At 35.4% G+C, this 12,564-nt stretch overlaps 1 protein-coding gene and 1 long non-coding RNA gene across 2 annotated transcripts; both read right to left on the reverse strand.

The window, feature by feature from the left end:
- Positions 1 to 1,802: 1,802 nt before the first annotated feature.
- LOC112495806 (uncharacterized) lies at positions 1,803 to 9,239 on the reverse strand. The gene is made up of 4 exons (XR_003062150.2): positions 9,037 to 9,239; positions 8,613 to 8,672; positions 2,475 to 2,539; positions 1,803 to 2,068 (listed from the first exon to the last, which is right to left on the reverse strand). It is a non-coding gene; the product is annotated as an uncharacterized LOC112495806 (long non-coding RNA).
- Positions 9,240 to 10,919: 1,680 nt separating this feature from the next.
- Positions 10,920 to 11,778, reverse strand: LOC102628885 (probable F-box protein At5g04010). The gene is given in 2 exon segments (XM_006491484.4): positions 10,920 to 11,508; positions 11,511 to 11,778. Coding segments are annotated over 2 exon segments (804 nt in total). The 5' UTR covers positions 11,764 to 11,778; the 3' UTR covers positions 10,920 to 10,957.
- Between the last annotated feature and the right edge of the window lie 786 nt (positions 11,779 to 12,564).

Genomic DNA, 12,564 nt, shown 5'->3' on the forward strand with positions numbered 1-12,564 from the left:
TAAGGTAGCGTTTATATTTTGAATAGGTGTGGGAATCTTGAAGAGTGAAAATCATAGGATTGAGAGTATCGAGTGTGAGTGGGAATATGTTATTTACTTGGAAGCATGAAATGGAGAGATCAGAATCTAAATTATGTGTTTACTTTGTCTTGAATTGAAAGTAAATAGTTTCAAATTATAATTTTACCCTTATTTAAAAAATTATAGTTTTTAATAATAAAGTTAATAAAAAATATATTCGATGAATAAACATTTATTTTATTATATTTGTAAATTTATAATAATTATTAATATTCTTAATTATGTACATCACAATTTTTTATTAATTTTAATTTTAATTATGTAAATTAAAAATTATTGATAAGGGTAACATAAATGAAACATTTTTACTATTAACATAGTACAAGATTAATATTTTCTTAGAATAAACTATTTATTATTATTAATTATTAATATTAAAGAAATATAATAGTATTATATTTAAATAAATATAATAATATTATATATTCAAATAAAGATAGTATATAGTAATATTATTAATTCTCTATTAATGTAATAATATTATTTTTAAGTAGTTTTAACCTAGAATCAAACCAAATTATTATTTAGTTAAATATAATAATAATATTTAAATAAATATAATATTATTTTATTTTATTTAATATAATTATATTAATTTATTAAATATAATTACATAAAATTTATTATTATATAAAATAATAAAATAATAATATTATTTAGTACAAAATCAATATTTTCTTAGTAATAAACTATTTATTATTATTAATTATTAATATTAAATAAATATAATACTATTATTTTTAAATAAACATAATAATATTATATTTTCAAATAAAGATAGTATATAATAATATTATTTTTAAGTAATTTTAACTTAGAATCAATGCAAATTATTATTGAGTTAAATATAATAATATCATTTAAATAAATATAATATTATTTATTTTATTTTATTAAATATAATTATATTAAATTTAATAAAAGGAAGGAGAAAAAGGAAGAGGTGGGAGTGGATTCCCACTTCCACCCCTCATGGGAGTCCCACTCCTACTCCCCACTCCAAAAATGGATGGGACCGACGGAGTGAGATTCTCAATTCTCTCTTAAAATGTGTAAGTAAACACTAGAGTGGAAGGAATTCACACTTCTCACTCCTACTCCAAAAAGTAAACACAACATAAATGAGGTCAAAACTTTATTTTGCTTGTACATTTTACACATGCAGGCACAAATTGTGAATAACAACTTTTTTAAGAAATAAAATATATATATGATACAACTCTGTAGCTCAGAGTTTATATCAAAGAATTACACTTTTCGAGTAAGTACTAACTCCAGCAAAAACCCAAAAAAAAGAATTGAAATTAAATGAGGAACAAAGAAAGCAGAAGAGACCGAGAGAAAAGAAGAAATATTAATAATTTTTTTTCATTAGTTCCTCACTGACGTGTTTCCTTATACATATATATGTTACCCCTCAACAATACATGCGTGACTAACCAACAACGTAATGATTGGCAAAAATAAACAAACAAAATAACAGAATCACAGCTGTGATCTTCGCCCCCTCTTTTAGTTCATTCTCGAATATTCTTTAGGTAATGTAATCTTTGAGCTATGTTGGTGCCCTACGAATATGAGTTGGACCTTTATGGGCTCATCGACAACCTGGGCTTCTTCCTTTGTTTCAAGTGCTGGCTTTTCATTAATCTCGATTAACTTAGCGGGCCAAGTTGTATCAATATCTATACACACATTTTAATTGCAAGCTTTTGTTAATATTAAAATTAACAAATACTAATAATATATAAATTTAAAAGAATCCATTCACATCCTTATATATTTGTCAATACAATATTGTTTAACAAGTATAACGTACAAGAATTTAATAACCAAAAATAGCAATTCTTATATTGATGACTTCTTTTCTCAATGGTAATTGCACATGATATTAGCAAAAACTCTTAACCAAATCCAATTCTTCAATCTCTCTATGATAGCATTAGCAATAAACCTCAAATTATCACAATTATCACATCGTCAATTCCTGCACAAGCAAGACCAAAATTAATTAAAAATTAAAAAAAAAAATTATTACAAGCAACTACTAGAAAGACAAAATCCGCAATAGACATCGCAGGGGTGAGAAAAAGTCTGTAAAGGCTAATAGAAAGAGAGATCAAACTATTTCCAAGATTGTGTAGTATATATAGGACTCCATGCAATAATGAAATTTTGCAAAAGAATTCTAACTTTTGAATTTATCATTTTCAGGAACACATAACAAGATAACTTTGGGTATCCCAGAGAAAATAATGAATCATAAGCAGTAAAACCATTGCCATAGACAGAAATTACTCAATGGAAAAGTATTATAATAAATTTGCTAGAAGCACTCAACTAAAACAAAATTCAAGTTGAGTAAATACTAGGAGCCTCTATCTTTCTCTTACCATGCTTTATATTCAGAGATTCATTCATATAGAGTGATCCGCTGCTCTTCCAAATAGGCCACAACCTGCCACGAATAAATAAGGCTTAGCAAACATATCACAACTAATACCAAAAGAGCAACGTACGAGACTATCTCAACAAAATCTACCATAAAATCCACTTATAAATGAATTTAACAAACCTTTAAAAAATATAATGGAAGGATAAATTCATATGCAAGTAAAAGGAATAGCAATTTATCAATTAATATATGAACAGCATTTCAGTAAAATAAAAAACAGATATGAAGAAAATTACCAACGGAACCTCTGTAAAGTGCTAAATTACTTTGATTAGCCTAGATTCTATTCCAGTAAAAATTAGAATTCAGTAACACAATCATTGCAACTTTAAGGCATCAACAAAACTACTCTTGATCACTTACCAACTAGTGCTCTAATGCTGCATAATAGGAAATGTTGTAGTTCAAAAGTTTAATTTGTGAAGAAAGCACAAAGACACTGGATAATAGCAGAGAAGAAGCTGATGTTACTGGACAAGAATTAAAACTATACTTTGCACAGAAGTTACAATAACAAAATAAAGAAGCTTAGAATAGAGCCAAAACAGAGCAAGTCCAATAAATTTAAATTTATTATATTTCTCAAAATGTTTCAGCAACCAAACCCGGTTCCCTGTAAACAAGCCACCCGGATTCAACAATTACTAATCACAATTACAATCAAACAAGAAGGAAAGAAAAAATTAAACCAAACAAACTGATAAGAAGCGACACAGAACTAATCGTGTAGCCAAACCCAACTTACGTACATGGAATATGCATGGGCACGTCATTAGCCATGCAACCTTTGAGATGATGATTTGGAGTTGACTTCTTCAAATTATTCGTTGCTAGGAATATGCATGGGCACGTCATTAGCCATGCAACGTTTGAGATGATGATATGGAGCTGACTTCTTCAAATTAACCGTTGCTTATTCAGAGGAGATCTTTCATGCAAGTATTTGTTTTGGTATATTTTGGAATAATAGTCAGGTTGTTGAGATGTTGTTAACGACTTGATTTAGCTAGCTTTGTTCAAGCCTTGTTTCACGGCTAAGGAAATTAGTTTTGTATTAGACTATAAATAAGCTCTTTTATTCAATAATAAGATCATCAGATTTTTATTCCAAAAACATTATTTGTGGTAGTTCTCGCCCAAAGAAGAACAAGCAATTTACTTTGTCAATTCTGCTAGTTTTGACTGGGACCTCTATTAGTGGTATCAGAGCTAGGTTAGGATGGCAACCAACAAAGAGCGTATCGAGTGAATAGAAACAGAGGTCAGAGATATACAAGACAAGATGCAACGGATGGAGTTGGGGATCAATGACAAATTGGCACACATTGAGGCAACATTAAGCAAGCTTGCAGACTCAATCAATACTTCAAGAGGGTCGCCAAGTATCAACAACAATACTGCATCTTCACGACTGGGCCGAGAAGTCAGTATAGGAAGGCCTCAACATTTCCAATCCAAGGTAGCAAAACTAGAATTCCCTCGCTATTCGGGCGACGACCCCACCGAATGGTTCAATCGTGCAAGTCAGTTCTTCGAATACTAGGAATCAACAGACGATCAGAAAGTGGTTCTAGCGTCATTCCACTTGGAGGGGGAAGCAAATCAGTGGTGGCAGTGGCTTCGAAGGTCTTATCAAGATGAAGGCAAAGTCGTGACTTGGGAGGTGTTTGTGGAGGAGTTATGGGCAAGGTTTGGACCGACATACTGTGAATATTTCGACGAGGCTCTCTCACGTGTTAAACAAATCGGTACTCTCCGTGACTACCAGAAGGAATTTGAACGACTCGGAAACCGTGTTCAAGGATGGACACAGAAGGCACTTGTTGGCACATTCATGGGAGGGCTTAAACTAGAGATATCTGAAGAAATTAGGCTGTTTCGACCGAGGACTCTTAAGGAAGCAATCAGCTTGGCAAGAATGAGAGATGAGCAACTGACCCGACAACGGAGACTGTTGAGATCACCAATCTTCACTCGTTCACCAACGGCTCAAGTCACCAACCAACGTGCTTCACCAACAGTACCCTTTAAGAGACTTTCTTGGGAGGAGATGCAAAAACGCAGGTCACAAGGATTATGTTTTAACTGTAATGAAAAATTCTCTGCAGGTCATAAGTGCATAAAGGCGCAATTGTTAATCTTAAAAGCGGATGACAACGAAGAGTCCACAGAAACAACGCAACATGAGTATGAGACAGAAAAGCACGACAATCCTAAAATAACATTCTATGCTTTGGTGGGTTGGGCTGCTCCTTAGACAATGCGAGTGAAAGCTAAGATTGGGCCACACGAGATCATTGTCCTAGTGGACAGTGGCTCAACGCACAATTTTATCAACTCGCGATTGGCTAATATGCTTCAGCTCCCAGTTCAACCGACATCAGCATTTCCAGTAAAAGTGGCCAACAGAGAGAAAGTTATTTGCCAGGGGAAACATGACAAGGTACATGTTTTAATTCAGGACATCCCTTTTGAACTTACTCTCTACTCATTGCCGATTACAGGACTCGACGTGGTGCTTGGTGTCCAATGGCTTGAAAGCTTAGGGTCGGTGGTTTGTAATTGGAAACAATTAACAATGGACTTCGATTGGGATAATGCTAAGCGAAGGTTGCAAGGGCTGGATCCACAAACAATTCAAGCTACAACATTATCTGAAGTCACCAAAGATATGAAACAAGGGCACAACGTGTTTGCTATATGTCTTTATTTAAACAATGAGGAATCATATGCAGTAGCATCGGCCAACATGAGGAGTTTGCTAGAAGAATATTCCAAGTTGTTCGTGGAGCCCAAACAACTCCCACCAACACGGGAAATTGACCACCAAATCACTCTTAAAGAAGGAACAAAACCAATTAATGTGAGATCCTATCGGTACGCTTATTTCCAAAAAGCGGAGACTGAGAGACAAGTGAACGAAATGCTGTCTTCCGGGCTCATTCGACCAAGCACCAGCCCCTTCTCATTACCGGTATTCCTAGTAAAAAAAAAAAATGGCAGTTGGAGGTTTTGTATTGACTACAGAGCACTCAACGAGGCCACAGTAAAAGACAGATTTCCAATACCAACAGTAGAAGACATGTTAGATGAATTGCGCGGTGCAGCATTCTTCACCAAACTAGACCTCAGAGCCGGCTACCATCAGGTACGGCTAAACTCATCAGATATACATAAGACGGCTTTTCGCACACACAATGGCCATTATGAATATCTGGTCATGCCATTCGGCTTATGTAATGCTCCCTCTACTTTTCAAGCAATTATGAATGCTATTTTTCGGCCCCATCTTCAGAAATTTATATTGGTATTTTTTGACGACATCTTGATTTATAGTCCCACGTGGGAATGTCATTTGAAACACGTTAGACAGACCTTGGAAATTCTTAAACAACATCAATTTTTTGTTAAGGCTAGCAAGTGCAATTTTGGCCAGCAAGAACTTGAATATTTGGGACACATCGTTACTTGCCATGGTGTGAAGGTGGATGAATGGAAAATTACAGCAATGGTGTCATGGCCAAAGCCATGGAATATTACAGAGCTAAGGGGATTTTTAGGCCTAACAAGGTATTATCGCAAGTTCGTTCGTGGGTATGGCTTGTTAGCCCGGCCTTTAACCACTCTTCTGAAGAAAGGACAATTCGGGTGGAATACTAAAGCTGCAACAACATTTGAGCAATTGAAACTTGCCATGACTCAAACTCCAGTACTTTCTATGCCTAATTTTAACGATGTTTTTGTTATTGAAACTGATGCGTCCGGTGATGGCATAGGAGCAGTACTGTAGCAAAACGACAAACCAATAGCTTACATGAGTTGAGCGTTGGGTATAACAAAAAAGACTTGGTCGACATATGCGAAAGAGATGTTGGCAGTGGTAGAGGTGGTCAGATTTTGGAGGCCTTATTTATTGGGGCAATGATTTGTGATACAAACAAATAAAAAAAGCTTAAAATATCTCTTGGAGCAGAAGATAGCAACTCCCGATCAACAGCAATGGATGGTCAAACTCATGGGTTACGATTACGAAATCCGATACTGCCCCGGCAAGGAAAACGCTGCTACCGATGCACTCTCTAGAAGAACTGACAGCCCAACTCTTAATCATCTTTTTGTACCGCAGGTGTCACTATGGGGAGAAATTAAAAAGGCTATGCATGAAGATGATTATCTAAAGAAGATTGCACAGCAAGCTGAGACTCAACCTGATGGCCCTTACACGGCAAAAAACGGCCTCATATTCTTCAAAGGCAGGGTAGTAGTTCTGCGGAAGATGCGTGACTTATTATTATTTGAGGCCCACAATACCAAAATAGGAGGGCATTCCGGAGTCCTTCGCACTTACAAACGCCTGGCGCAGCAATTTTATTAGCCCTCAATGTTTCAATCCGTTCATGATTATGTAAGTAAGTGCGTTGTTTGCCAGAAGACTAAGAGTGAAACGTTGCAACCAGCAGGGCTTCTTCAATCGTTGCCTGTTCCTTGCCAAGTGTGGGAGGATATTTCTTTAGATTTTATTGAAGGGCTGCCTAATTCACAAGGAAGAGATACAATATTTGTGATAGTTGACAGGCTCAGTAAATATGCACACTTCCTTTCCTTGTCTCACCCATTTACCGCTAAATCTGTTGCTGAAAGATTTGTTGACAGAGTGGTAAAACTACACGGCATGCCCAAGAGTATTGTAAGTGATCGGAATCCAATATTTATTAGCAAATTTTGGAGTGAATTTTTTACATTGTCAGGCACACAATTGAAGATGAGTTCAGCCTATCATCCGCAAACGGACGACCAAACAGAGGTTGTTAACATATGTCTGGAGCAATATTTACGCTGCTTTGTGCACTAGTGGCCACGCAAGTGGAACATGTATTTGTCGTGGGCTGAGTTTTGGTACAATACCACTTTTCATGTATCCACCCGAATGACTCCTTTTCAAGCTCTCTATGGTCGGCCTCCACCTTCGGCCCCCATGTATTCGATCGGGTCTTCGCCGGTTCACGAAGTTAATCACGCCTTACAGACCAGAGATGAGTTATTGCGGCAACTAAAATCTAACCTTGTTGCAGCGGCTAATCAAATGAAACAGACGGCATACAAGAAAAGGAGGGATGTCGAATTCAAAGAAGGAGACATGGTGTACTTGCGCTTGCATCCGTACCGGCAATCTTCAGTTTTTAAACGTGCACATCAAAAATTATGCAGCAGGTATTTTGGACCATATCAAATAATTCAAAAAGTGGGGCATGTCGCTTATAAGCTCCAGTTGCCAGAGGGTGCCAAGGTCCATTCTACATTTCATGTTTCCGTACTAAAAAAAGCAGTGGGAGATTCAACAATGAGCAGCACGGAGTTACCTCCTATAGATGATGAAGGTGTGCTGGATTTGGAGCCTAGATTAGTTCTGGACACTCGGTGGCTTAAAAGAGGTGGTAATGTTATTGAGCAAAGTCTGATTCAATGGAACAATCTACCAATGGAAGAGGCCACTTGGGAAGATACTGCCGTCATTAAGCAGCAGTTTCCTTCGCTGGCCCTTGAGGACAAGGGTCCTCTTCCACGGGGGAGTGATGATAAGAAGCTACGCAGAACTAATCGTGTAGCCAAACCCAACAGCAAGTACATGGAATATGCATGGGCATGTCATTAGCCATGCAACCTTTGAGATGATGATTTGGAGTTGACTTCTTCAAATTATTCGTTGCTAGGAATATGCATGGGCACGTCATTAGCCATGCAACGTTTGAGATGATGATCTGGAGCTGACTTCTTCAAATTAACCGTTGCTTATTCAGAGGAGATCTTTCATGCAAGTATTTGTTTTGGTATATTTTGGAATAATAGTCAGGTTGTTGAGATGTTGTTAACGACTTGATTTAGCTTCAAGCCTTGTTTCACGGCTAAGGAAATTAGTTTTGTATTAGACTATAAATAAGCTCTTTTATTCAATAATATGATCATCAGATTTTTATTCCAAAAACATTATTTGTGGTAGTTCTCGCCCAAAGAAGAACAAGCAATTTACTTTGTCAATTCTGCTAGTTTTGACTGGGACCTCTATTACAAACATTACCTGTGTCCATGATTTCCTTCTTTTATTTTCTTTTCGGCTTGGCCAAACAAAAAAGTGCAACTGGTTACAGAAAACAAACTTTAGAAGCAAGCAGACAATTTCAACTGATTTCAAGCTACAATTTGTAGTGATATATCACCTAAACATGTGTTCTCTTTCCAGCTAAAATTGTCAGTATGCTATTAAAAAAACCCAACGTTAACTATCATTAAGCTCTTAACAGCTTGTTCAAAAAATACCAAACTCTTCACAATAACTTCTAAACCTAAACCCTCCACCAACAAAGCAAAATCAATAAAACCTACAATCCAGAAAGTATTTGATAAATTAAAATAGTTAAAATTAAAAATACTATGAAAAACTCCAGAACTAATAATATGAAGAAATATGAAAATACAGAGAGAGAAAGTAAAAAGATACTTACCGGAGCAAATCCAATCGCCATTACGAGGGAGCCACTTGAAGCCAGCAGAGGCTTTAGTGTCGACTAAAAGACGGAGCTGCTTGCACTTGTTGCAAAAAGATCTAAACACGTAGTTTCATTTCTTATACCCATTACACTCCCAATCTCCTTCTCTCCCTTCTTCCACTCTTTTTCTCTCTCAAAAGTCAGAAGAGCTGCAAGGCTACTCTTTCCTGCAATTCATGGATTCTCATCACATGAAAAAAATTAAAATTGATAATAATCAAATAATAAGTGAATAAAAATTAGAGATAAAGTAAACAAACCTCTTGTTCTCGCTTAAGGTCTTGAGAATGTTCGACCCAGAATTGATAGGTTCGGGTTCTGGCTTCGACCCACGAAGCCAAATTCCTATACCTCCCATCAAATTCATAACAAAGGACCTAACATTCCTGATAATTATAAACCCTAGAATTGCCATAAGGAGGCCATGATAAATTCGCTAAATGAAGTTGACGTAAGCCATGATGAAGAATATGGGTTTTGCAGCTACTGAAATTAAGTTTTGTGGGTTCAATTTGATTCGATTGAATGACGGATCTAGGTTTTGGTTTATGGATTTAATGAATTTGCAAGGGAGGGAACGTGTTTGACGATGAAAAGAAAAACAGCGGGAACCTGTAAAACTTTCCAAGTATCGGATAGCAATGTTCTTCTCAACGGCACCAACAAGAAAAAATATTTAAATGATAAATATTTACTTATTAACAAAAATGTATAACGGCAAATATATAATTATCGGTTCGCTATTACAAAGTAATATTTGATAATCTATTTGAATTAATGTTTCAATAATTCGATAAATAAACTCTGTTAAAATTTAGTAGTTTAGTGGCATAATATCTATCTATTATTTGATTTGATTTCACTTAGTGCAAAATAGTATTATAGATTCTGAAACCCAATCTAATAAGTCTTATCTTATAACTAATATGTTCAAATTTTTGCATAGCAAATCCTGAAAATTTAAATTAAATTACCATATAAAGAATCGCTTATTATTTGAAATTAGTTGAAGTTAATTGCTTCGGTATTCTATAGACATTAAAAAAAAAGACCATAATTAACAAAGTAAAATACATTTACAAGTTAGTGGTAAAATATTTTTTACAATATTCGAAGATGCACCTGTTGAAAATACAAATGCCAATTACCAATAAGAAAGTTGTGGTATATTCTTATTGAGAAAATGCCTTTTGAAGATGAAATTTTTAACAACATGCTTACCGTGCAGGTTGTCATTTTGTCTATGAGATTCAGTCTATGAGATTCACCGCAATCAGAAAACTATTGTAATAATATGTTTAACAATGGGCCCTAAAACATGTTGTTAAAGGTGAACTTTTAGTAATTTTTAGCAATACGGAATCTTGGAACGTTATTAAATATGATAATTTACAAATTAAAACGTTGTTAAATATCATATTTTACAACAAAATCGTAACACGCACGTTGTTATGTTCTTGTTATCTTAACTCTTTTTTCTTGTAGTGAATATCTTTTTTAAATAAGGAAACAAAAAATAAATTAAACTGACTAAAATAAATAAAATAATAGGAGATACTGTCAAATTAGAAACCTGTTGTTGATATACGAAGGAAATTGGATTGACGACTGGAATACAAAAAGCATATTAATTTGAAGAATTAATTAATACCTGATGATTAAAAACAGCTTCTTTTTACACATCCAAACTCCTATTTTGTGATCAAGATTTCGAATTCTATTTCTTACACTCAAAAACTGCCTTATTAATCAAATAATTCGAACAATAAGGAAATATAGTGAGACAATTTGTGGAAATAATTAATGCCAACACATAATAATTAAGCAAGAAAGATAAATTCATCAAATTCGATTATTCTTTTTCATTGAACAATATTCACATGCACATAGTGCTATTGGGCAAAAGAAAATGTTGCAAGTACCTGAGTCCATCATCAACAGTGACATACCTCCAATTTACAATACTCAACATTCCCACACACACTTTCTCAATCCTAACTTTCTCATCTTCACAAAAAACGTTGCTACTAGAAAACCCTAACCTCAAATCTGCAACAATCCCACTAGCAGCTTCACTAGAACAACACCTCGGCGACGGCAGCTCCTCCGAAAACCACGACTCGGACGCCGCCGGAGAGAAACTCACCCTCCCTTCATAATCCATCATCGCAAAAACTCCTCCCCATCCGCGCAACAACACATTCCATGTGATTCCCACCTCCTCTTGTAAATCGATCAAACCAAAGCTACGAAAACAATTCACGTTAATATCGATATCGAACCAGAACACGCCACTCGTGTCAGCACAACGTAATTCGTTTGCAGATTTTGCTAGGGTGAAAATTAGGGCATCAACTTCTATGGTGCGTAGCTCGACGGCGAAGATGAGGTTGTCGAGGGAAATGCGGGGTGGTGGAGGGGGTTTGAGCGACGTTTGGTGGCGGAGTAGCCGACGGAGAAGAGACGGCGATAGGAGATGTCCGATGGGTCGGTGAGTTTGAAGTTGGAGAGAGAAGGGTAATGAGATGAGCAAATGGGTTGCCAGAGGTAATCAGAGGACATGGATATATACCATGATTTGGACACACATGAAGCTATGGCTAGGGTTTTGGGGTCAAGATGCTGAGCAACAAGACTGAGGACCTACCATGGCGGAAAATTTCTTGAGGAAAGGCGAGACATTGGATTTCGATTGCTTTTTTTTTTTTTTTCTTTTTCATCTTTTGTTCACTCTTTAACGTGTGAAATTAATAGATTATTTTGGTTGTACTGGTTGATGTTTGATGATTATTGAGGGTTTTGCAAGCACGTGGAATGCTATGGTCAGTTGCATGGCTTCAAGTTGACACGTAGGATGAGATTGTGTGCCAATGTAATGTCTTTGTGTCATACACGTGCCGGTCAACGAAGCGCACACTTTATCTTTGTTTTACCATTTTGTTCTTCTACGGCTAGAGTCTGTTGGAACTTCATTAACTCTCTTAAGACTCCTAAACAGATCTCATCCAAACTCAAATTTGGCTGCACTTAATTTCATAAGTCCAACAGACAAATAGCTGGGGCGGCACCGATGCAAATTTTCTTGGGATCTCATGTCAGTAATTAAATGTGCGATTAGGATTTATTATTGTTATGTTTAATTCAATTATAGCAAATTAAACATTCCAACCTAATTGGAATACGAAATGGATGTTTGGTTGAAAAAAATGAGAGAAGAATGAAATGGAAAAGAGAGAAAAAAAGAAAAAATAAAGAAAAATTGTCAATCTCAATTTTAATGTTTTTTGGTTTAACATAAAATTATTTTTTTCTTTTATCTGTGTTCTTATTTTATTTTATTTCTTCAAATTAAACATGCTATATTATTCAAATAAATAAATCCTTATTGAGATTTAACAACAAATCAACATAATACTCCAAAACGATAGAAGAAGGTTTTATAGGCAGAAAAGAGCATGAGATTCGGATTCTTAAGGTCCACGG

The sequence above is a fragment of the Citrus sinensis genome, chromosome 9 (assembly GCF_022201045.2).
Source record: "Citrus sinensis cultivar Valencia sweet orange chromosome 9, DVS_A1.0, whole genome shotgun sequence".
Lineage (NCBI taxonomy): Eukaryota > Viridiplantae > Streptophyta > Magnoliopsida > Sapindales > Rutaceae > Citrus > Citrus sinensis.